We start from the raw sequence: 25,706 nt of genomic DNA, 5'->3' as shown, positions 1-25,706 counted from the left end.
TAAACAGCTACATCAATGTTTTGGAAACCTTTCTGGCCTGCTAACAGTGATGGGGAAAAGCTGCCGTTACTGGCTTCCCCTTGTGCGTACCCGGGGTCCTTGCCCACCGAAGGGTTGGCTGCTTTCCTTCCGTAGACTTTCCTCAAAGGCACCGGGTGGAAACGGGCCCTGTGGAAGCTGGTGCTGAAGCCGCAGCTTCTCTAGCACGGACACTGCTTCCTTGCCTGGTCCTGCCTCCCTCTGTGTTTTAAACTTGACCACAAAGGTTCCCATTTCTTCTGGAGGGGAAGAGACAAGGGTAAGGTCCTCAAACCTATTAGTCTGCTGTAATATTCCATTGAGGAGCGAAAAATTTCCTGTTGGGAAGGGGTGGTGGTAAGAAGTGCATGGGACTGGTGTGGATTTGTGGGAGGGGGCTGCATAGGTGTCAGGGGCCCAAGGGCTCCCTGTTTCATCCCTCTGTAGCAGAGCTCTGCTCCTGTTGAGCCGTGCAGTGGGATGCCCTTTCCCTGCCTTGCAGCCTGCTGACAACTGCACGTTGATGTCGAGGGGTTTTGTGTGCGCAGCCCGGCTTGCTGAGCCTGGCAGTCAGCGGCAGAGGGGCCGGGAACCGGAGTCGGCCAGGATGTACGCGTGCGACCACGTGTTTTCTCTGCCCACCACAACCTCCTTGCTGGAATGGCTGCCTGAGGTGGGGGGCCCCAACCCGCCCCTGCACTCATAGACTCACAGGATGCTTTGGGCTGGCAGGGCCCTTTCCAGGCCATCCCCTCCATCCCCCTGCCATGGGCAGGGACAGCTTCAACCACATCAGGGTGCTCAGAGCCCCGTCCAGCCGGGCCTTGAAGGTTTCCAGGGATGGGGCATCTCCCACCGCTCTGGGCAACCCCTGCCACTGTCTCACCACCCTCGGCGTAAACAATTTCTTCCTTATATCCAGTCTGAATCTCCCCTCTTTCAGCTTAAAACCATCCCCCCTTGTCCTGTCGCAGCAGGCCCTGCTAAAAAGCCTGTCCCCCCTTTCTTGTCGGCCCCCTTTCAGCACGGCAAGGCCGCAGTGAGGTCTCCCCGCAGCCTCCTCCTCTCCAGGCTGAACCCCCCCAGCTCTCAGCCTGTCCTCCCAGCAGAGCTGGGCCACCCTCGGAGCATTTCGGTGGCCTCCCCTGGCCCCGCTCCAACAGCCCCATGTCCTTCCCGTGCTGAGGACCCCCGAGCTGGACGCGGGGCTCCAGGGGGGTCTCCCCCGAGCGGAGCAGAGGGGCAGAATCCCCTCCCTCGCCCCGCTGCCCACGCTGCGGGGGATGCAGCCCAGGAGACGCTTGGCTTTCTGGGCTGCCAGAGCACATGGCCGGCCCATGGCCAGCTTTTCATCCCCCAGCACCCCCAAGGCCTTCTCGGCAGGGCTGCTCTCCACCCCTCCATCCCCCAGCCTGTGCTGATACCGGGGGTTGCCCCCACCCAGGTGCAGGACCCTGCCCTTGGCCTCGTTGAACCCCATGAGGTTCACACAGTCCCACCTCTCCAGCCCGTCCAGGTCCCTCTGGATGCCATCCCGTCCCTCAGGTGTGTCCATGCACCGCTCAGCTTGGTGCCATCTGCAAACTCGCTGAGGGTGCACTCGATCCCACTGTCTGTGTCACTGATGAAGATATTGAGCAGCACTGGCCCCAGTACGGACCCCTGAGGGACACCACTTGTCACAGTTGCTTTCAAAGCTCCAATCTGAGTGCTTCAGTGCTCATTTATTAGGCTAAACCTTTGTCTTTCTGTAGAAATAGTTTTTAATAAGTGACATGCGAATGTGTTTTGAACTGCTTGTGGGTAGCTGCTGCTTTTTGCAACGGTCCCTGCCCAGCGCTGGCTGCTGCCATCAGGCCATGGTGTGGCAGTGAGTTCCCCGATGAAGGTCTTCCTCTGGTGGCTGTGTTAATGGTTCATCTGATGTTTTGGGCTAAAATCAAGTCCCAGCCAGCAATAAGCATGCTGTGTCACCCAGTCAGCATCTGGACTGGGCTTACTGGTTTTGTGGACTTTTTCCTGGATGGGCTGGTCTGTCCCTGTTGATTGCTCAAGTGGCCCAAATATGCTGAGCCAGATGCCCAGTTCAGCCGGACTCCTGGTAAGTCTCTGGCATGTTGTTCCTTATCTGGACAGGTCTCTCGGTGTTTTTCTAATACCTCTCTAGGTTCTTTTTGCACATAATCCACGTGGTTGGTCCCTTTGGGGGCCTGAGAGTAGAAGTCTCTACTGAGAAGTAGAAGTTAAGCAGACCAGATCTCCACCCTCGCTCAGTTGCCCATGACTTGCCTTGGCACTTGTCCGACTGCTCCGAAGACTGAGACCACACGCGAATCCTTTCCAAGGAAAGGAGGGAGCAACTTCAAGGCAAAAGCATCTGTCTTGGCCTATCGCAGCGCGTGTGAGACTGCAGGTACCCAAGTTCTTGGTGGGAGCTGCAGCCTGCTCGCTGGCCTGCCTCGAGTATTTGGGATATTTATCAGGAATAGGTCAGTATTGATTCCTCCTCTTTGTCTCCTTTGGATTTGCTTCCAGAATCAGTGTAGAGTGCTGAAATGCTGCCTTATTACTCCTACTATGTTATCATCAAGTAACTCGCTTATGTGGTGTGGAGGACAAGAGGTGGCCCTGGTTGTGGCTAGGCTGGAAGAATCATTCCTATGAGATACCATAGGACCGTAGGAGCTGAGCTCCGCCGGCTCTTCCTTTTGGGGTGCCCGACTGCTGTGGCCACTGGAAAACTCCCATTCTTGTTTCCCCCCTCAGAAGAATTGGATATATTGGAAGAAGTGGATATTTTGTTCTGCCAAATCCATCTGCTATGGGGTGGAGACATGGAGCATCCATAAGGCAAACAGAAAAGGCCGGGAGCCTCCTTTTCCTCCAGCCTGCTTTAACAGGGCCGCTCACAGCTGGGGAATCCCTCACCTCCCTGGAAAACTTTCATTGTGTGGCTGCCAAGCCTTTGTGTTAATTTGAATTTGGAGTTGTCCCCGTTGGCTTAGCTGAGGCTCGAAATCACTTGCTGAACTGACGTCACTGCGTCGAAGCAAGGAAGCTCTTTTTGTGCTCCGCATCATGGGGAAGCTGTTAACAGCTGGTACGGGGCTGGCGTACGCGCTCGGAGGTGGCTTGGTCGGAGGGGGTTGTTGGAGGTGGGTGTTGGTTGGCAGCAAATCTTGTTGGTTTTGGAAGGTGAAACGCCCTGCCCATGGGCAGAGCTCTTGAATACGGGAGAAGACGTGGTAGTGCGGTTGGTGCAATGAGTAGTTCTTGCTCTGTTGCTGAGATGCCAGACGACCTCCCTCCTCCTCCCCCATCTCTCCATGTCCCCAACCAGGAGAAATCCCTTACGGACTCGCGCCAGGAGCTCATTCCAGCTGCGGTCCGGGCTGTGCCTCGTCCCCGGCACAGGGGCGAGCAGGGTCCCTTGGGCAATTCTCACCACCGGTTCTGCTTCTGCAGGCTTGTGCCCGTGTTCAGCTTAAGGCAGATGGACTTACAGTAGTTTAAACCTTTCACTTTCCATCAGGGTTTACATCAGCTGTTTAAACTATGTCGTCCTCTTTGACTCTTTAATGCTCTGCATTTCTAGCTGCTCTTTCTTCTTTGAGAAGAGTTTGTAACCAGCTACAAGCACACACATTAAGTAAATCCTCTATTTTTAATATTTCTTACTGGCCAAATGAAGGTACCTCCCTGTGACTGTGGCTTGTAGCTGCCTGTGTTTAGCTTAACATTGCAGTTTGGTAGAGTGTTAACTTTTGCTTTTGTGCTAATAGGAGTGTGGCATTAACTATATTCTTGCAGATTAGTCTTCTGCTAAAAGCAACAAATCTGTGACTTCAGAACTGCTAAGATTTGCTAATCTAAACCAGCTTGAGCCATAATTCTTGGTTTTTTTCTCCAACTGTCCTAATAAGGTAGGGTTTTTTTTTTAGCCTAGTAATCAAAATGAAGAAATGGAGAAAATGGGCAGTTATAACCCAGGAGCGAGACGCTGGAGCTGTCGTTGGCCGTTCCCGATGCGGGTGGCTCCGTGCCGTGACGGCCTGGCTCTGAACGAGATGCTGGGCTTCAGGAGCAGGGTACCAGTCTTGAACAGTGTGTGCAGTTCTGACCTTCACCTTCAAAAAGGATGGGAGGGTTGGAGAGGGAGCAGGAGGCATGGCGCAAATGGCCAAGGGGCTGGAGCAGCCGCCTTGCAAGGGGAGGGTGGGCAGGCTGGCACCCCTCGGGGAGGAGAGTGTGGTCCAGGGGGATCACGCTTGCACCTTACCACGTGTTGTGGCGGTAGAACTGGGAGGCAGTTGATGAAATAGCAGAAAATGGGTGCAGAAGAGTTAAAAGAAGATGTTCCTGTACCGAGCAGGTAGCGAGCTTTGGGAGCTTGCAGCCCCAGAGGCGGCGGAGGCAGGTTCGGACTCTCGTGGGTAGGGATGTCCCCCCAGGCATCCCCGGCTCCCTCGCCGTGGGTGCTGGGAGATCCTGGGTGCTGGCCCGCAGGGTGCAGCCTCTGCTCTCCCTGGGCAGCATCTCGCAGGGGCTGGGGGGACCAGGCAGGCACTGGTGATGTTCTCGTCCTCTGCGTGTTGTCAGCTCTCAATGTCAGTGGCCACTCGCACTCAGTCTGGTGACGGGAGCGTTGTCTCGGTCGGTTATTTAATGGTCAGGGTTCCTTTTAAGCCTGGTCAGCAAATACAGGCGGGTTTGGATCAGCACAGACATACTACCATAGGCTTGAGCTTCGTCAGCTGCATGGCTTTTGTTTGTTTGCATCCATAGTGTCGGGGCTGTGAAGTTTTAAGAAACACTTCCACTTATTTCCCTTTGCCCGCAGCTTATTTAAAATACATAGGTGGCTCTTTTGCAGGAACGAAATACATGTCCGGCTTCTCTGGCTCTTTTGCACAAGCACCGGCGTGGGAGAGGCCCCTTGCTCGGGAATTGGCACGAGGGCTTGGGGCCCTCCTTGGTCCGGAGAAGCTGCCCACACCGCAGCGGTGCCGTGAGCAGCCCTGCCTGGCACGTCCCATGTGCCATCGTGGCTGGGTCTTTGCAGAAACTATACTTTCGAGTGTGTTATGATAATCACTTCTAGGCTTATCAAGTCTGATTAAATGTCACCTGCATTTCTGTTATCTATATACACGGATAACAGATTAAGCTACAGCTTTTGAACTCAAAGAAGCTGCCAGATGCATTAACTGGAACCGACACATTCCTGAGAGTTGTTTTTATTACTCTAAAATATCTTTGTTTAACATACAAGAAGCCTGACTCATCCAAGTCAATGTGTGCCGTGTGAGTTCAGCAGTTTTGTTATCTGTCTACCAAAAAAGTTCCCCAGAAAACTGGAAAAGATGCTTGTGTGATCTTTTCCCCGGTCACGATGGAGTAAGCCGGCCGGCGGGCAAGCCTGTGCCGTGCTGGGGTTTCCCCCGTGCCGGCAGCACCGCTGCTGCGGAGAGGTGGGATGTCCAAAGCAGAGGCTTCTCCTGCCTCCCCCAAAGATGTTAGAAACCAGGTGGACAGGCGGGCGAACAGCCCTGAGCCTGTTGCAGGTGTGATTTTTCCTCTATAAGCACAAACCTGGGTTTAAGAACAAGAAAACAAAAAGCAAGCGAACAAACCCCCCTGCTGATGCCTCCTGAGTCGGGCAGCTCTCGGCACCAGGGCTGGGCTCGGTTGTCCTCCGCACCGTCAGATGTTAAGTCTCTGTTTCCGAGGGTTTCCTTCCCTGGAAGGAGAGGTTTAGTGATTCACCATCTTTCCCCCCCCCCCCCCCCAAGAACAAACCAAAACAGAGAGATTGCCCAAGTGAGTCAAAAGCAACCGGTTGTGCTCACGAGAGCTGAACAAATCCAGCACTGCAGTTCGCCTGGAGATTTCCTCCTGTGCGTCAGCTCCGGAGGAGGAGGAGGAGGAGGAGGAGAGGTCGATGTGTTTGCAGGGCGAGGGCAGCTTTTGAGTACGGAGCTAATTGTGCAATTCCTTCCTTCACCTCTTACGCCCTGCTCCCTCCTGGGCTTGTTTCTCAGCTGAACGATGTGGCTCTAAAATACACGAAGGTGCCTCAATATCTCTTAAAATGAGGCTTGAGGCTCTGCGTTTATTTTAAAGCACAAAAAAAGCTTGATTGTCTCAGCTTGAGAAGCATCAGTGGCATAAAGGGTTTTCTGAAGGGCCAGCTTGTGGCAGCCTGGAAGGAAGGAGCCAAATGCACCTTTTTGAAGGCTTTGTTTGGACGGTGAGGAATGACCGTGGTTTCGCCCTCCAGCTGTAGCCTGTTCTGTCTGGAGTGCCCAGATCATCCTCGCCAGGTCTCGCAAGCGTCCCTTGCTCCGCGTGCGTGCCTGCTCCGGCACCCGCATCCTAATCCGCGCTAGCTGACGTGATTCCTTCCCCCTTGGGCTTTGTCTAATCGTGAAAATGTTTCAATTACACAGCCTAAATTTGTAACGTGGAGCAGTTCATTATCACTGAATCCTCTTAATTCGGCCCTCCTACTGGGCGGCCTGTTACTGAGTTTTCCCAATTAAGATAGGACCTCTTTAAAAACCATAAAAATAAACAAATCCCTGATGGAGAAGGACCATGTTGTAAGAAATACCGCCCTAACCTATACTGCAAAACTAAGCAATAGTTTCAGCACCAGCCAAGTACTAATTAACCCTTCTGTACTGGTTACTTCAAGGAGAATGGCCACCGTTTGGTATCGGTGTAAGAAATTCACTGCCATTAGCTCAAATCTTTTTCCTGTAAGGAGCTAAAATTTATTACAGGGTGCTGCTCTGATGGAAGACACTATGTCCCCAAAGGGCTCTATGGGTAACACTGCTTTTCTGGTTGCAGGTAAAGGACCTGATGAAGTACCTCGATCCGAGCGGACTTGGAGTTATCAGCTTCGAAGACTTCCATCGGGGGATCAGAGCTATCAAAAATGGAGGTGAGTTTGCTGCGAGGGAGGACAGGGAGACACCAAACGTAACGCCACAGGGGTTAAGCCCGCCGAGAAGTCGCTTGGTGGAAACAAACTGGGTTTGGTTTTCTGAAAGTCGCTGCTCTGTTGGGCGGAGAGGAAGGGGGGGAGGTTGGGTGCATTTAATAACACAGCTGAAAAAGGTGGTACAGTGGTGGTGGTGGTTGTGTTTTCCTGTTTATCAGGAAAGTTCCCTCCTAAATGTTAGAAACAGAAAAGCCATCGAGGGAAAAATCCCTTCTGGTTTGGTGTATGCTCTCCTGTATGGTTTCACGAGGGTTTGCTGCTCTGCCAGAGGAGCGACCCTTGGCTGGCACGCTGCTGGAGATGTCTGTCTGTCTGCCGCAGCGTACCGTCTTCCCAACGCCGGGCACTAATGCATTTGCCTTCACTCCAACTCTTTGGAGGATCAATGTGCTCAGATGATTTCTAGCAAGAAGCACGTGAAACAAGAGCTTTGAACTCACTGCCTGGTAGGTAATCTTTCAACAGGCCCCCGAAACAGGCCTGTGACCGTCCCCACGTTGCTCTTGACGGGCTTGTTGCGAGTATTTCCAGAGCAATAGCTTGGTGAAATGTGAAGTCTCGTTCTGGCTGGTTGGCGTTTGAACTGCTTTGCTGAAGGAAAGATGTTGGTTTGGGGATTCATCTCTAGTAGGAGCGTTAGAAGGTCATTTGGGGGCAAGTGTGGTGTTAAGGGCAGGGTGTGAAAAATACTGGAAGCCTCCTGCTGAGCAGACGTAATTTTAAATGTGCAAATATGAATTGTCATACTTGCACGCTGATCTTAACCTTTAGTGTTGCTTTCCTGCAGCAAGGAACACGCGCCATGTTGTCAGCCCTTGCGCGCGGAGCGCGCTTTTGAGCGCTGATGCAAGCAAAGATGTGAAAAGACCAATTATTCCTGTAGAAACCGTGTTATTCCATGCCTTCTGCTTTTCTGTCGGTTGTCCATCCCTCCTTCTGCTCCCCCATCCCACCCCCAGCTTATTTGTGCTCGGGATTGTAGTGTTTTACGGCAGCTCCGAAATTTTCGTGGCTGGTGTAGCTTGACGGCACAGCTGATTGCCGGCTCTCGTGATGCAGGAGGCAATGCAGCATGCTATTAATTTGTAATAAATTGCTATTGGAGTAGAGCGTGTTTGTGAAAGCTCTGGCTTGTATTTCTCTTCAATAATTCATTGCTCTGGTATTGTGTTATATTAATTGAATGGAAAAAGCAGATCCAGACAAAGCTTTTAGGATTCCTATTTATTAAACTTGAAAGAGATTGATATGTATTTATTACAGTGGTTAAGAAAGGCAGAGCTCTCTAACGTTGCACAGCATTAAGAAGCTCTAAAAGAAACGCAGGACAGGGTACAGAGGGAGTTTCTTTGAGTCTCCACCAGCTGAGCAGTTGCTCACGTTGAAGCGATCCTGAGGGTTTCCTGCTGCCGTTGAGACAGTCAATATTGATCATCCCTTTGGAAAGAAAGCAGAGGTTATGCTTGCTGCTGGGTGTCCCTTTTAACAAGGTTTTTGTTCATTAGCTTGGGCTATTTTTAGCCAGAGAGAGTTCTGGTGCATTTGCTGGTGCTCTGTAGCTCTTCGGTCAGCCACTGAAGTGAGAGCTGATGTAAGCTTGTACCTTGCAATGTCTGTCTTAATGTAGGTAAGGGTTTATTTCTGAAGATGCTCCACTTTTCTTTCCCTCTCCCCGCTCTCTCGGCGTCTCTCCGTAGGAGAATGGCTGTGATTTTGCTCGAGCTCTTATGGTCTAGCTTGGCAAACTGAAGGTGCAGTTACAAACCAGCAAAACTTGTGTAGTCAGCTGCTTTCCTTACGACTGCTGTCCTGTTCCCTTGGCCTTTACATCCAGGGAGGATACCACGCTCCTCGGTCCCGTCCCTGTGCCGGCTGTCTGGGGTATGTTCCCACTGGCTGAGGAACGTGCCGATCTGCGACTCCTCGAATTTACCTCTGCCTTCAGTGCGGAGCAAAGCACCGTTTTTCCAACCTCTTCCCCCAAAGGGCTGTCAGGCCCTGGCCCAGGCTGCCCAGGGCAGGGGCTGAGTCCCCATCCCTGGGGGGATTTAAAAGCCGGGGAGATGTGGTGCTGAGGGACATGGGTTAGCGGTGGGCTTGGCAGTGCTGGGTTAACGGTTGGACTCGATGATCTTAAAGGTCTTTTCCAACCCAAACAATTCTATGATTGTATGATTTAACCACTCAGACAGCGGTGAAAGCCACAACGCCACCTCTCCGCTGCCATGAACCAATGCTGATCTCTCTGCCGCTGTAACCTTCTGTCTGGCCGGGTAACGTTGGCTGTGGAGCGGAGAGAGCACAGTGACTTGCATGCTACAGAAGCTGGATTTGAGACTGTAATGAGAATCTTTAGCCTGTTGGGGCTGCCTTATCTTCTACCCTTCCCAAAGAGAAGACGTAAGATGAAAATGTGGTCATCATGTGTGTATATAAATATATCTATGCCTGCTGCCTATGTATATGATTGCCATTAGGGTGCTGTGTTGGTGGTGGAGTCCGGAGGCCCCCCGGGCTCTCACCGCTGCGGGAGGTGGTGAGCCCGTGGCTCTCGGGCGCTTGGGCTCCGTTGTCCAGCCCAGCTCCGAGCGTCCATCAGGAGCGGGCTGGCACGGGGACTGCCCGGACACCGCTGGGGCAGATTCAGCTCCTCACAACCTGCTGTGTCCCAACCCTTCTTGCCCGTGGGGTGGGGTGGCCGCTGGGATGCCCTTGTCCTCCCCCTGCTCCCTGACCTGTGTGGTTTGCCTGCTTTTAAAGATTGTGGTGCCTGGACAACCGGCCTGTCCTGCAGCATGAAAATAGCAAAGCAAAAAGGGAAACTGTGGAAGAAACATGGGCGGCGCGTCAGGGATGAGAAATAACTCTGAAAAGTAGAATTTTAGGGCCTTGTGTTGTAAAACTTGAGAAGCTGATAATGTAGTGGAGGCAGTAATGATACGGATTTGAAGGAGGAGAGTATGTTATAGACCATGCTTAAAGAAACCAGAGAAGGCTGCAGGGAGATGTTATTGCAGCCTTCCAGTACTTAAAGGGGGCCGACAAGAAAGGGGGGGACGGGCTTTTTAGCAGGGCCTGTAGCGACAGGACAAGGGGGAATGGTTTTAAACTGAAAGAGGGGAGATTCAGACTGGATATAAGGAAGAAATTGTTTACGCCGAGGGTGGTGAGACAGTGGCAGGGGTTGCCCAGAGCGGTGGGAGATGCCCCATCCCTGGAAACCTTCAAGGCCCGGCTGGACGGGGCTCTGAGCACCCTGATGTGGTTGAAGCTGTCCCTGCCCATGGCAGGGGGATGGAGGGGATGGCCTGGAAAGGGCCCTGCCAGCCCAGAGCATCCTGTGGTTCTAAGGTGTGTAATGCCTGGGGAATCCACAGCCAGAGGAGAACGTGGTGCTCCTGGCTACCATCAGCGAGATCCGATGGGACATCTTCCTAGTCTGCAGGGGAAAAGGAACGGGGAGCCAGCGTGACCACTGCATTCATCGTGCTTGGAAGCTGCAGCTCATGGGGGATCTTCTCTGTAAGAACCAGGTACGAGGGGCTGTATGCAAGCTGCTGAGAAAGCACAGGCCAGGAGTAAGGTCTCTGCCTGCCTGCATGGCAAGGAGCTGACCATGGGACGGGGGCAGCGAGATGGAGTCTATAATTTGAAGCCAAGACGCCTGCACCAAAGAGCAACTCTGGTCTGCTGCGTGTTGGGTGCAGGAGCTGCTGGGGGGGGAGTTAGCTGGCAAACACGAAATGTGGGTAGTATCAGACACAGCTGGATGCAAACAAACAAGGGTTGCGCTCGCAAGCAGATTCCTTCTTTTGTCAGGGTATTTAAGAACCCTTTAAGCTTCAGGCACCTGTTTTTTTTCTAGAGGCCTCTCTGCATCCAGTAGGATGTATTTAATGCCTCCTCTTTGTAGCAGACCAGTGCTCTCACTCGAACTCAAAAGCAGTAACGAATGAGTTGCATAATTCATGCAGTGAACTGAAACATCTGTAACATCTGTCTCCCAAAGAAAAGCCTGCTGGGGGTGGGCTCTGTGCAGGTACCCTCCTGCACACGGGGGGATTGCTGTTGGTGCCAGGTCAAATAAGCGCTGTCTCAGGCAGGGGAAGGTGCGTCCCTGGAGCTCGCAGCCCCGTCCGTCCCTTCTGCCCCGGCTCCTGCCCCCTGAACAAAGGGGCCCCTGTGCATCCAGAGCAGACAGTGCATCCACTGAGAAAGAGATGTGTTCGTGAGCTCAGGGGAGGGCCTGAGGATGGAAACAGTCAAATCCTTTTTCAAATGCTTCAACTAAAAGCTCTTTGGATTTGGGAAGATGGAAAATCCAGCTCCAGAGCCAACACCCAAACCTGGAAGCTCTAACCGAGTTGCTGTTTGCAGGGCCGGCCGGCCGCTGGCAGGACTGGGAGAGAGCCCTGGCAGTGCCGGTTTCGGGGGGTAGCCGGCTCAGGAGTCGGCCGCCGTGCCGAACGAACGAGCCGCGGCTCGGTGGAGATCCCCCCGTGGGGTTGAATAAGAGGCATTCAGCAGGAGGAGCGCGTTCGGCTTACCAAAGGCATTTGACAGGTTTCCAAACGACAGGCTGGAAGGGGAAAGCGGGGAGCTGCCGAGCGAGCGAGGCAGGGCTGGGGCCGGTGCAGGGCAGGGTGTTGAATAGCAAAGAAAGGGCTGGCCGGCGGTCGGGGCTTCGGCTGGGCTGGCTGGCTCGCCTTGGCAGCGCACGGGCAGGCTGCCGCAAAGAGCCCACGTAAAAGCGCTGTGCCGCTGCTAATTGGGACTGGCAGCAGTGTGCACTCGAGTCGGTTGGAGTCTTTGTGGGGCCGCATCACTCGGTTCCCGAGAGGAGGATTTTGATGGGTGTATCCTCGGAGCAGAGGCTGCTGTTTCTGCAACCGGCATTTCACGTCCCGGAATGGTTGGTGTGCTCCTGGTAGCTGAACGCCAATCTGGGAATTTCCTGAAAGAAAAACAGATATCCAGCCCTCCCTTGGGATGAAGGCTGTGAGCATTAACATCTTAAAAGCTTACAGCCAAGAGAAGGAACTGCACATCGCTTCCCCAAACCAGATCTGAGTAATTATCCCCGCGTCGCTCACCCCGCGTGCAGGCCATGCTGTGCAGCCTCGCCGCCGGGGGAGCAGCGACGTTCCCCGCTCCCGCGGCTGCACTGCTCACTTGCTGATCCGGCGTCTCGGAGACGCCTCTGGATCTGATCGGGCTTAGATGACATCTCTGAGATCACGGCTCTGGCTGCCCGTGAACCACTTAGTGCTCGTATGAGGCTGCTAGATAGCACGCGGTGCCTCTGAATTAATTTCTGGAGAGCCAGGCTGGCTGCTGCCCCGGTGACACGGATCCGCTCTGGCTCCGCAGAGCATTTGAAGGTGCAGAGGGCGTTGGATATCCAGCTCCATCTGGTAACGTAAACCACTGTTTGGTTTGTGTAGCGTCTTTTGCCTCTGTAGGATCTGCATTGCAGATGGCTTTTGCTATGCAAAATGAAAGCTTTCCTTGCACGGGGATGGTTCCAGAAGCCAAAGCTTACATTCTCTTCCACGCTCCCAATCCAGTGATTATTTCCGAGGCTGCGTTCGTGTGCGTCTTCCGCGGTCTCTCTTCCAGACCGATGCTGGAAATATGGTTGTATTTGCAACAGGCTGCTGCTGACATCTAAGCACGCTTTCTCCGTGGGGGTGCCCAGGCCCAATTTAATATTAAAGGTGGTTGCTTTTAAAAAGGAAAGTCTTCACTGAAGCTTAGCAGATGGAAGGAGAGCTTGTGTGCACGTTTGACTAAACTCGGTGAGTATCTGGCACTGGTATGAGCACGTCCTACGTTCTCATCAGATCTGCTGATCCCTTTATTCGTGCAGCATTGCTGCAGTGAAGACGTTCCCACTGATCTTGCCTGTTCCTAACCCTGGCTAAACCATCGCCGATTAGGGAGGCAGCTCGTTTGATGGCTGAAGGTAGGAAAGATGCCTCTTTGTGTACAGCTGTCATTCAGGGAACGGGGGCTGCCATGAATGGGAAATCAAGATTGATTCACAAGCAAGAATAAAATCAAAATTGCTCTAATTATGTCTTCTGCTTTTTTTTTTTTTTTTTTTGCATTTCATCTTGCTCTGCTCTGGCATATATATATATATATATGTAGGTACTATATGTACTGCTTGTTGGGCTAAGGAGTTTATGAAGATGAGCGTTAATTCTGCCCCTGAAAGGAGTGAAAGCTTAAATATCATTTTAAAATTTATATGTATACTTGAAAAAAAAAAAAAAAAAGACCCTCCTGCTGTCCTTTGTAGTGCTGTTCTTTGTAGATCAGAGTTCTCCTCATCCCTGTAGTGCAGAGGGACGCTTGTAGCACCGTTACTGGGCTTGTTAAGTTTGGAGTCCGCATGCTCGTCGCCTGTGACCCCCTTCGCTAGGGACAGAAGCAGCCAAGCCTTTCGTGGAAGTACTGAGCTTGGGGTGGTTTTTTTTTCTTGAAGTAGTGGTACTTAAACACTTGTCTTGGAAACCACTGGGCCTGCCCGTGAAAATGCGTGAGGGTTGTCTCGAGTCGATGTCACTCTCCCCGCTCACAGGGGATGGGGGATTGGGAGCGTAGGCGCTAGTCTGTGATGGAGGCGAGCTGCTTTGGTGGTACCCTGGGGTCCAAGTGGCCTGAGGGGTCTCTCCATCCCTCTCCTGCAGAGGCATCTCCAAGAGGAGAGGATCGGGGGTATCTGGGGGCACAGAGGCACTCGCCTGCGACAGGCTGGGCTCAGGGCGTGAGGGGGATGGGGTGGGACGCAGGTCCTCTTCACGAAGGCACAGACAGGTCAGGAACCGAGCAGGCGTGAGCCCAGCCCAACTTTCATCCCCAGAGGCTGGTCCTAGGCGAGGGGAGGGCACAGGAGAAAACCCCAGGGCAGGTGGCACTGGGGGGTTTGCTCTCTTCCTCCAGCCCACATCACACAGTTGTCTGCAGAGAAGAAAAGTCAATCTTCCGCGCCCAGGATCCCCAAAAGTCAGTTTTCTGCTCCCAGGAGCCCCCAAATGTTGTACAGCGTAGGCGGCTGCGAGCCCAGCCTCGAAGGGAGGGATGCTTTCTGGGATGCCTGTTGCCAGATCCTCTTGAAACAAGGAGACAGCCGCACCCCTTGGACACCTACCTCTGCAAATGTACCTTTGTTCTCCACGCTTGTTTTTAATAGCTGCTCGTACCCCTGCCGTGGCTCCCGCATTGCTGCCGCTGAGCGAACCGCAGGCTGCGTGGCCGGAGGGCGAGGATGCGCCTCGACTCGCCCGCAGCCGGTGTGGGGCAGGGAGCAGCTCCACGGTGGCGGCGGAGAGGTGGGAGGTCGGTGCATGGCGCTCCTGATGCACACGCTTATCCTCTTTCACACTGGAAAGGGTGACTGCAAACTGGCTCAACTGGGAGGAAGGATATTTACTTCTTAAAAGCAAGACCAGGAACAAAAACACCGCCCGCAAAACTATTTATCTCCCGCCGTGCAGCTGCCAGGATTCAGCAAGGCTAACTCTGACTACAAACTTTCTCCATGTTAGTGTAAGCAGGGAGATTTGGATCAGCATGGAAAACTGCTTGTTCCCCTTCAGAGCAGGAGCAGTGGCCAGGAGGTGAGGAGATGCTCCTCAGCTGTGAAACCTGTCCCGCTGCCGAGCTTCGGAGCAGCGGCGAGCAGGACCGCACAGCCCACGTCGCCCTCAGGCTCTTTTAAATCACTATTTATTTCTGCTATAATATGCTAGGGAAAGGACTCGGATTCTGCGGGGGGGGGGGCACTTCTGGCTCACCATGGCTTTTTGTGGTTTGCATTTCTCTTTTAATTTACGTAAACAATCGGGTTTATTCATTTTTGTAACTTGGCAGCTGGGTGAAGGGTTGCATCAGGGCCGAAGCTGGCCCGCTCGATGTGCGCCGTGCCTGAGCAGGGAGCGCGTCTTCCCAAAAAACAGCCTGGCAGATGACATACTGCATTGACCTACTTTCGGGAGAAACGCAGAAGTGTTGTAGAAACTGTGTCCGTAGGCCTCCTCGCAGCCCCGGGATGAGAACGGCAGGGAATTACTCAGACGTGCTGCCGTAAAACTGCCGCTAAGGCTCAGCAGCCCTCGGGGTCCCGGGGAACGGGAGGTTGGCACGAGCATCTCTCTCATTTCGAGAATTCTTTCTTTATGAATATTTCGAGGCGTACGCCAGAGAAATCTTGCTGCATCCCGTCGCCGTCACGGAGCCTGACGGGCTGCAGGTCCCAAATCCACGCGCCGTCCGTGTGGATTGCGAAGCTGCTCCTCGCTTACTGCGGCAAGCGGCTGACCTGGGATTAAATGCCCACAGCATCACCATTTGCAGACAGTTCCTTGTGAGGGGAAAGCATTACCGTGTATCCAGATTTCTTGCAAATCGCAGTAAATTAGAGTGGAGAGGCTGAGCAGGGACTTCCCTGTGTCCTCGTGAAGTACCAGTAAACTTGGGGTGGCTGCTTAGACCCTCAGACCATAACCCAAGCCTGATAAAGGCAAGCTGGGGTGAGTTTAAATTGCAAAGAAAACTAATTTCTCGGGCAAAGGAGAAGAAAAAGCACTGCAGGGACTACCTGTTTTCATGGGAAGATGGTCATTATAAAAATAGAGAGCAGTGTTTCGTTAGAGCCTCAGAGCAATTCTTAGCGCGCTCTCTTCTGCAGAGGTGACGACTAAAAAGCAAACAAAGGCAACTTCTGTTAGAAAATAGACGTTTCTCATCGTCCATCTGCTCTCTCAGTATTTCTCCATCGCGTGTTTTATTGTCAGGAGTGCGCTGTTTCGTTCCACATCTGTTGCTGCTAACGCTTTTGGGAGACAGGGCTAGCCTGCGGTTTGGGGAGCGCGTGGGAGCAGGCTGGGCTGGGCTGGTGGCTCCAGATGGGTGGTGGTGGTTTCGGTCCTACCTGTTTTGATTGCTCAGGCTTGGATGTTAGCTCCGGAGTAAGGGATTGTTAATGCTCGGCTCAGCCCAAGAAGCTGGGTGCTGTCTCCTCCGTCCTCACCAGAAATGTCTGGCCGGAGATCAGGTAGGGTTGGCTTCCCAAGCTTAGGGGAAGGAAAATAAGTAGCCCATCGTCCTGCCTCTGGACCAGCAGGCGAGCCGGAGCTGTCAGACCATTTCTCCTTAGGAATCCGGTCAATCTGGTGTTACTAATGACGGGATAATTACTCACCTAGGACTTCTGTTCCTCCGAGAGCCCTGCTCGGCTCTGTCACGGCCTGGAGGCTTGTGACTGTGCGGTGAGTGTACTCTTGTGACGCCTTGACAGGTCGATGTGGCAAAAGCTTGTTTCTTCTGAGCGCTTCCTGGTCTCGCTCTTAGGCAGGAGAGGCTGCGTGCGACGTTGGCTTTGCTGGGAAATTGGTCCTAATTGCAGAGCCGCTGGGTTGGGCTGCGACGGGTGAGCAGCAGGCGGGCTGGCTCCGGTGGGTGGCGCGTCCCCGCGTTGAGAGACCTTTCCCTGGTGTTCTCACCACGGCTCGCTTCTTCATCTCGATCCTGTTCTGCCTGTACCAAGCCACGTCTCCTCCTGGGTTTGGTCCACGTGTCCCTCAGATGTCTTTCTCCTTGATGATCATCTTTTTCCGAGTGCATACAGTCTGATTGCTCCTGTAAGTCCATTTAGCCACAGAGCAGCTTATATCTCCTTCAGATAGGAAAGACTCCTGCTCACGAGGTGACCGGTGCTGAATTTGCCAATGAGAGACTGACAGGACGGCAGCGAAGGGCTACTGTCGCCTGTTGCAGCCCAACGCGTGCACGGCAGAGCATCTTTGCTCCCGTGCTGCTCTCCGACTTTGAGAGCAGAGCCGTACCGAGTCAGCGACTCGCCGTCTCCCATCGCGTCTCCACTTGCTTGGTTTTGAAGCCTGTTTTGTTTTGCGTGTGATTTTATTAATGCAGTCAATACCTATGGAGAGGTCAGCAGAGGTAATGCACCAACCTTGAATAAAATATTGCTGCTGTTGAGGTGGTAGGAACTGAGCACCGTCATGTTTGTAACCTCTCAGCCCCTTGGTTCCCTTCTCGGAGATTTCGTACTCTGGATTGAAAAGGAAAACACTTCCAATAGTCGTGGTCCTCAACTGTCCTCCTTCCACCTGCAAGAGAGTGGTCAGGCACAAATAACGGTGGTGGATTCTTTTCCAGCCAGCAAAATGTTACCAAAACCTTTGCAAACTGTCCAAAGGAGGTTTATGAAAAGTTGATTTCCCTAGTAATTAAACTAGCTTTGCATGAAGCGCTGACGATGCCTGCTGGTGTCGGCATCGTGGAGTTCGTGGTTCGAGCGCTGCATCAAGGCACTGGTTCACTTGCGTTGTCTCGATAACGGCGGGAAGGAAGGGCTGCCACCCTGCGCGATGTCTCCAGCACCATCCTCCTCGCTTTGGGGAATCTTATGCTGGAAAAAGGATTAAAACCCAAGCTTATAGGACCCTCCTCCCTTACTTTGTTTTTTCTCTTGGCAGTGTTTTAATTTACAGAAGCCTGTTTGAGCAAAGGCACTTTAAAAAGTAGAGCTCCCCTCGTCTTCAGTGGTGCGTGGGACACGGTTCGGCTCATTTCAGAAGGGTTTTTTTTGGCAATGTTGAGAGCTGGGGGGAGAAAAAGGCAAGGCTCTTCAATCAGGTGAGCTTTAAGGAGCATTTTCCTTTTAATCTGCATCATTTTCAAGGGACTTGGGAGGAGAGGGGCTCCAAGCTGCTCTACTGTGGCCAGCAGCAGGAGGACAAACTGGCTGCTTGACGCTCACTGGAACAGGCAGGACATTTTTGAGCAACACAACCATCGCTGCTAAGAGACGGCTCAGAATGGTGAAACGCCACGTTAGGAAGAATTCCCCTGCAGGTGTAGTTTAATGTCTTATGTATTTTATTTCTCTGATTTCCCCCCAAACTTGGGCTGAGTTCTGATCGGGACCTAGCCTCTGATCTCAGACTTGCCCACTATATAAATAACCCTATTTAGTTTTTACTAACGGTTTTGCAACTTACCTTCTGAAGTCGGAGCCCTGGCTGGAGTCGAAGGTGTCTGTACAGTTGTTGGCCAGCCTTGCCGTTCACCCGTAGATCCACATGTTGCCTAAAGGCAGGTGGGTGGTTCTGATCCAAATCCCTTGCCAGGGCTTGGCGATTGCTTTGAAAAGGCTTTTAGCATCAGCTTTGCATTAGTTGTCCTCGGCTTGTGGAATGGCTAGTGGGGGGAGAGAAATGGCAAGTAAGACCCGCAAGCGCTGAATGACAAATACTAATGTCTGTGTGTTCTGATTTGCAAGTGCTGTAGGTGTTGAAAGGACTTTTTAAACTTTTTTTTAATTGTTTTAATGCTTGCATCCAAGCCGTGGGTTCTTCTGCGGGCAAGCTGTGCCTAGATTCACCCAGGCATTGCGTTGATGATGATATTTAGCTAGGCTTGAAGGGAAGTACACTGCAAGGATTTCTCAGGCATGGGATTGGAAGCTATGAGCTGGGGAGGACTGAACTGGTTTTAGCTGTGTTACCGTGATTTCTCCACGTGGGAGCTTTGAGCTGGAGCCGGTGTGGAAGGCTGAAGCCCTTCGTGGTGGGACAGTGCCATCCAGCCCCAGCTGATGCAAGGGGCCTCTAATGAGCGGGCTGAGAAACAGCTTTATTTCTGCCTGTTATCTGGCATGTCAAAAGCTCTGGTGCATCTGGGTTCTCTTTACTTTTATTTTGCTGTCAGGGCCATCTCATCCACGAGGCGCCACTTGTCTTCTGTGTGCTCCTGCCCAAATCAGGCTGGATGTGGAGTATCTAGAAGAGTTTCTGCTTCGGTGTACTCAAACGCTTGACGAGGCACCGGCCGCTGGATGTCCCAAAGGTTGCGTCTACATTGAGTAGACATCTGGGAAGCTAAGTTAGGATGTTTGGTTGTTTGCATGGTTGCGTGCACTCTTTCAAGAGGTCCTGCCTCATTCTCTTCACGGAACAGGGAATAAAGCTGTTGGCTGCAAAATCCAGCTTTGTTTCCTGAAATATAGAGCTGTTGAAAGTCGAAGCTAGAGTGGAGGAGATGGAGGACATCAGGTCTCCTTGCCAGGACAGCTTGTGCTATTTTGGAGGCTCACTCTTTTCTGCTGGTACGTCACGAAGTGGCTCTGAACCGCTTGCAGGTGGCCACAAGCCTGCTCCTCGTTTTCCGCACCTCCAGCAGTGAGCCTTCGTTCCAGGCTGACACAAGTCTGGAGGAATTTGAGCTGGTCTCGATGACTAGCACACACTGAAGACAGCTCAAATTGCTGAGAATCAAAAGCGAGGACCCGTATGTTAAACTCCATACCAAATCCCACATGTTAGCGGTGGTTTTCTGTCTCTGGTCCGTCCCTGTCACTGCAGCAGAGGCAGCGATGGGCTCCGAGATGAAGGGAAGGCAGCTCGATTTATGTTTCCAAACTGCTTGGATACCAAGAAGTTAATTCTTTTTAAAATGTCTTTAGATGATATGTCTAAACAAAGCTTGAGGGCCTGCATTGTGAAGAGGATCAAAAGGAATATGTGATAAGTACCAATCCACGGGCAATGATATTCAGGAAACGCAGGACTGCTAAAGCGCATTAGCCGAGAGGGCTCGGATGAGGGTTGTGTAAGCAATCCTAATTCTGACGCTGCCTCCGTGGGAGCCTGAATTTGCCACTCGGTTATTCCGTTGTGTGATTTTTGGTTGTGAAATGATAGTCTGCAGTAAGTGCTCCTGGCTCTGGAGGAGTCAGCAGGTTGAGCTACAGGAAAAGCAGGTAGCAGAAAGCGGCTCTTCGCAGCGCTACCACTTTGTACGCAAGCATCGGATTATAAACGTACCCCTGGGTTGCTTACGGAAAGCAAAAGGCTGGGTGGCTGGGCTGGTGTTAGCTCTACCCTGCAGCGGTGAACAACACATGGGTGCCTGAGCTTCGGTGGAAGCACAAGACCCTGAGCTGCCTCTGGAAATACCGGACGGTGGCTTCCCCTCCGTCTCTTTGCTCTGGATGCGAGATCCTCCCAAATGCCTGTAATTTTTTAATATTTTACTGTGTGTCTTTTTTGCCATCTTGTTTTCAAGCAGCGTGCCCAGTAAGGGAACGGTTTATATCAGTTGTCCTCTCTTAAGCCAACCGTAACTTCGTCTTGCCTTTTTTTTTGGGTCTGTTTTGTTTTGTGCCGTTCACGTAGGTTCCTGGCCTTATTCCTGCACTGAATAATTCGGGTCTGTTAGCTGCACATAATCCATACTGTTCAAATCACTTTGGGTTTGTGGCTCTGTGGCTTGCAGCAGTATGTACAGTGTGTGTTGGCAGATGACTTAAATACTTCGGAAAGGCTCTGTTTTTCTAGGTCATTCCTATATGAAGCTGATAAAACTGGCTCTGTTTCTGACCTGTGTGTCACTGCTGTACCCACAGCTCTTCGCTCAAGGTGCCTTTTCACTGAAATCCTGCCTTTTGAAAGCAGTTTTTAGAATCTATTTCAGGAGCCTTCTGTACCCCGGGACTTCGGTTCCTGTAGCCCTACGCTGTGTTGCGGTTCTTGAAAAGCCCAGGTTACTACTGCGCGTCCCAGCCCTTTTGAAGCACAGCGATTCTCCCATCGGCACGACGAGATGGCGCAGGGTGCGTCGCTGGCCGCCGCAAGAGCTCAGCACACATCCACCCCCACGAAGAGCCCAGGACCTGCCCTGCTTGTTCTTTACCTGCATGTTTCAGCACTGGGCCCCTCACCCCAAGGCGGCCATGGAGGGGCTGGAGCGTGGCCAGAGCAGGGCAGCGAGGCTGGGGCAGGGGCTGGAGCCCAAGGCTGGGGAGGAGCGGCTGGGGGAGCTGGGGGGGCTCAGCCTGGAGAAGAGGAGGCTGAGGGGAGCCCTCATCGCTCTCTGCAACTGCCTGAAAGGAGGCTGGAGCCGGGGGGGTCGGTCTCTTCTCCCCAGGAACAAGCGCTGGGACGAGAGGGAATGGCCTCAAGCTGCGCCAGGGCAGGTTTGGGTTGGATATTGGGAAAAACTTCTTCCCCCAAAGGGCTGTCAGGCCCTGGCCCAGGCTGCCCAGGGCAGGGGCTGAGTCCCCATCCCTGGGGGGATTTAAAAGCCGGGGAGATGTGGTGCTGAGGGACATGGGTTAGTGGTGGGCTTGGCAGTGCTGGGTTAACGGCTGGACCTGATGATCTTGAAGGTCTTTTCCAACCTAAACGATTCTGTGATTCTATGTATGCCGTACGTCCAGGAGAAATCTCCGTGCAGCTGGCTGGCTCTCTGCTGGTGGCAGTGCTGCTCCTCGGAGTTGGCCAGTGGCTCTAGAGGCTTGAGGGATGCTGGACAGAGGCTGCCCTCGGCTTGCAGTTGGCGTAAAAGACAAGAGTGAATACTCCATCAGTGGGAGAGCATGCAATGTGTTCGGACAGAGGCGGTCCTTGTCAGAAGCTTTACGTAGCAGCGTTTGGACAATGATTTTTTGAAATGCTAGGAGGAACGAGGGCATCTTAAGATGCCCTAGGAACCTAGGAAAGGGTTCTTCACCCAAAGGGTGGTGGAGCACTGGAACAAGCTCCCCCGGGAGGTAGTCATGGCACCAAGCCTGATAACGTTTAAGAAGCATTTGGACAACGCCCTCAGACATATGGTATGAATTTGGGGTTGTCCTACGCAGGGATAGGAGTTGGACTCGATGATCCTTGTGAGTCCCTTCCAACTCAGGCCATGCTATGATTCTAAGAACAGAGGGAGATGCAGGGTTCAGTGCAGAGGCATAAGCCAGCAAGAGACAGGGCAGCACTGGGGAACGCAGAAAATGAAATGCGTAGGAGAGAAGAAAGCGCTGTGGCTGAGCGGTCAGAGCTGGACTCGCGGCAAAACACGTGTGACGGCAAATCTCCGTCTGCCAAGCGCGCGGTGTGACGCGATGAGCTTGGAAGGTGGTGATCTCGGTGGGGTTGGAAGGAGCACAGGCTGGGCAACAGGAGGCTTCGAGGCAGGGATAGGAAAACGTGTCAAAAGGACGCTGCAGGTGCCTCGTAGTAGACTTAATTTGCTTTTTACATCTTTTTTTTTCCAAATTTGCCTTGGCTTTCGCTGGATATTATAGTACACGTGCCTGATGTTATTGGTTACAATTGCGTCTGTAAATTCTACATCAGCCGCATTACCCTGGTGAAACAGTGCTGCCGCAACAGTTCAACTAAAGCTTTATCCAGATGCCTGGTACCCTGCCCACGGATCCAGTCAAATAAATTAGTGCAATTAATTGGGGAAAAAGATACAACTTATAGCCTCTTTGCAGGGAGATTGTTGGAAAGAAAGGCTCCCTGGAGGATCTCCTGGAGCCTGATTTTTAGCTTTGAGATTTTTGGCTGTGTGTGGATGTAAGGGGACGAGCAGTGGGAGCGATGGACGGAGCTGAAACCGTAGGAGAAGCCGGTCACGGACACTCGGGTGCGAGGACAGAAGGCAGTTCTTGATGACATCTGCACCTCTGGGCAAAAGCCGTGATTTTGAGCAGCGTTGGAAGGAGGTGACCCCAGGCGTACTGACCGCATCAACCCTCAGAGGAGAAGGAAAGAGGTCGAGTGAAATCAGGGGTGGGTGTAAGAGGTGCAAGTACGCTTTATGGTGCGAGGGGCATGGAGAAGATGATGTGAAGGAGAGTAGGGTGTCCGCTGGGATTTAGCTCCGAGGTCCAAGGGGGAGAGCGGAAGGAATTTGAGCGTTTGTGCTCACCACACGCCGCTGGGGCAGGGTCGTGCAGCACTGCTGCTGGTGGCCCACGGCCATCCTCCTGCGCTGCTACGGTGCGGTGGGGGAGAAGGGCTAGCGTGAGTCCTTGGCTCCCGCCACATGCCTCTCTCTGCACCGGGAGGATGGTGCTCTTCACATGGGGACTGCCAGTTGAGCAGCAAAATCTCTCTTGGGTTTTTTGGCTCTTTTGGGCAGGAATCTGAAAGCTTAATGCAGCCTATTGTGCTGGCAGCCTTGCAGGCAAGCTCTCCATGGCAACTCTCCCTATACACAAAGCACCATATGGCTTTTTCGGAGGGGGAGGGAACGAACAGAGCAGAAAAGTCAACCTTTGTTTGTGGTGGTGGTCGTCTTTGCTCTCCGACGTGGAGCATGGGGAGGTGGAAACACAGAGTGCTATCTCCTGGGCATGGCTTCTGCTGGCCACGCCACCAGCAAGGGTGCAGGTGACCTCTCAAATGGTCTTTTCTTGCTTTTTACAGTGGAGCTTGCTGTAAAAATAAACCCTGCCTGCGCAGAGACCCCCTCTTTGGGCTGGATGCTCCGCAGACAGATGGAGCAACCGGTCTCATGTTCACCCCTACACCAAGAAACACCCGAAGAGCTGGGAAGGCTCCAGGAGCGCTCGGTTTGGGCAAGAGCTGTACAGGAGGCAGCTGATGTCGGGGAGCTGTTTGTGCGTTGTCTGCCCACGCTTTATACCCCTGCTTCCGAAGGGAACTGGAAGCCTTCACTTGACTGTAAATCCTCCCTTTTCAAGTCCCTTTGGAAGGAATGAGCAGAATAAATATATTTATCCATGTCTGTAGAAAAGCAGGACGCTTTTGTGTGTCTACTTGGAGGGGGAGGAAAAGAAATGATACGGGAATAAGCAGAAGGGAGCAGGCTGTGCCTGGCTCCGCTGCCTTCGGGGTGCTCTGCGGTTCCCCGGGGCTGCCGTGGGTGCCACCAGCAGCACTGGGGATGGCCTTGCATGGTGGGCACCAGTAAGGCTGGCTGGGTTGCCCGGCCGTGTCCGGCAGAGGTGTGAGATCAGGCAGCTGGAAGCACTGGCAGCTGCCCAGCACCCAGCTGTTTGGCTGGAGTCCTGCCGCTCTCGGCTTGGGGATTCAGATGTGCTGCAGATGAAGCATTTGCGCTGTGCCAGGATGTGCTTGGAGGCTGCGGGGAGCAGAGCTGTCGCCGGGGCTCATGCTGGGGCATGCCGCAGGGCAGAGCCCTGGCTGGGCACAGGACCAGGGCACTGTGCCTGCAGCCTGCGTCCCGGTGAGCTGATCTGGCTCTTCGGATGCTCCCGTGCACATCACAGCCACCTCTCTGGAGGTGGCCGTTGCCTGCGTGCTGTGGTCTGTGCTCGGCCAGAGACGTGGCTGGCTGTCCCCTCCGTTTCCATGATGTGAGGTGGGATACCTTTCAGGAGCACTGTTTGGTTTTCCCAGAAGTGGGCAGAGGCTCCTCTCGGTGAGACCCGCTCTCAGGTGCGCCCGCGGCTCTGCAGCGGGCAGATCGCGGTCCCCATCCCCATGGTCCTCCTTGCTGACAGCTCGCAAATTTTGGAATAGGGACAGGGATAACTGTTGGGAAAACTCCTCCCGGTTGTAGGCTCAGACCTGCTGGTGGAGCTGTGCAGGTGGGGACAGGGTAATGTTTGAGGAGAGGGAGAATACAGTCTTGAGATACTTCGGTGCTAAACCCATTAGTTAGAGTAAGAGGTGGCCTGAGGCTGCCTTGCCTTGAGCGCCGTGCTCGGGCAGCAGCGTTTTCACGTGCATCTGGCCGCCTCGCTCCGGGTTGCACGCAGGAGCCCCGGCAGCTGGAAGCACACACAGCTCGTAGCAGCGCCGCTGCCCGGTGCCGCCAGCGGGGAGAGCAGCGGGGATATTGAAGTCGTAAATCGTGAACAAGAGCACCTTTCATCCGACGAAGCCGTGACCCCGCCGTGTGCTTACTGTAGAACACAGCAGCGTACGCCAGTTTCTGGAAAAGCAATTTGGCTTATTGCTGGTTTTGATTTACAGTCTAACCCCTGGGAGCCCCAGACCCGGGTTAGGGGAGGGCTCGTTTCTCGATGCTGCGTGCTCAGCTTCTCCCACGCCCACGGGCTGCTGGTACCCATCGGTTCGGTGGCTCCAGTGTCTCCTGGGGCCCTGACTATGTTTGCATTTAATGGTCAGCTGAAAGAGGCACTGGGGAGGGTGTTTGGGTGGGAGGGGTGTTGCTGCAAGCCTGACTCCTTACTCTGCCCTAATCCCTTGACTTCGTACTAGCTGTACAGATCCCTTCGTGAAAAGCGGCCCTTCTTGATATCTGGAGATGGACCCAAAGCAGGAGCGCTGGCTGTGGCTGTATAAGGGATATACTCTTTGGGGGAGGCTGCTTCTGATCCCGTCGGGGCGGCCGTGCTGCTGGGCTGCAGCAAAACGTCACGCGATTTACGTGCCCCTTCGGTTTGGACTCGAGCCCGGGAGCCGTTTGAATCGGCTGCGCTGCCAGCCTGCTGGGAAGCCACCGGCCTGAAGGACGCAGAAAGCAGACCCTGCTTTGTAGCTCTTCTCTCATCGTCTGCCTCGAGCAGGCGTTTAAAAGGAAAACCTGTCCCTCCCCAAATCCGGGCGATGGCCGAGCTTTCCTAGGAGCACTGACATAATGACTCCCTCTACCCGGCCAAGTTTATCGACATCAGACGAACCTAGTGCCGCAACGCTTGCAGCTCCAGGGCGTGTGGTTTTGAGCCTGCTATTTATTTTGGGACTGCAGCATCTGATCTTGATTTGGTGTTTCCAGCCCGTGATCTAGGTCGTGTGCTGGATCAGGCATTAGCTGTTGCTTGAGGGAGCACGAGGACTTTACGCTCCCTTTCGTGGTTGAGGGGCTCGGAGAAATGCTGATCTGCTCTGCTGCAGATGGGTGTTTGGGGGTGGGA

General features: G+C 53.3%; 1 protein-coding gene across 3 annotated transcripts in view; it reads left to right on the top strand.

Annotated features, from left to right (window-relative positions):
- RAB11FIP3 (RAB11 family interacting protein 3) overlaps positions 1-25,706 on the top strand; it is an 84,729-nt gene that overhangs the window by 15,180 nt on the left and 43,843 nt on the right. For all 3 annotated transcript variants that reach the window (XM_087731355.1, XM_087731354.1, XM_087731356.1), the window contains one exon: positions 6,874-6,967. In XM_087731355.1, the coding sequence (XP_087587481.1) occupies positions 6,874-6,967 (94 nt within the window). The remainder of the gene's footprint in view (positions 1-6,873; positions 6,968-25,706) is intronic.

This window comes from Nipponia nippon, unplaced genomic scaffold (assembly GCF_047370975.1).
Source record: "Nipponia nippon isolate SJK-2023a ecotype South Korea unplaced genomic scaffold, ASM4737097v1 scaffold_5, whole genome shotgun sequence".
Lineage (NCBI taxonomy): Eukaryota > Metazoa > Chordata > Aves > Pelecaniformes > Threskiornithidae > Nipponia > Nipponia nippon.
The sequence above is the reverse complement of the archived record's forward strand: the minus strand, read 5'-3'. Positions and strand labels throughout refer to the sequence as shown.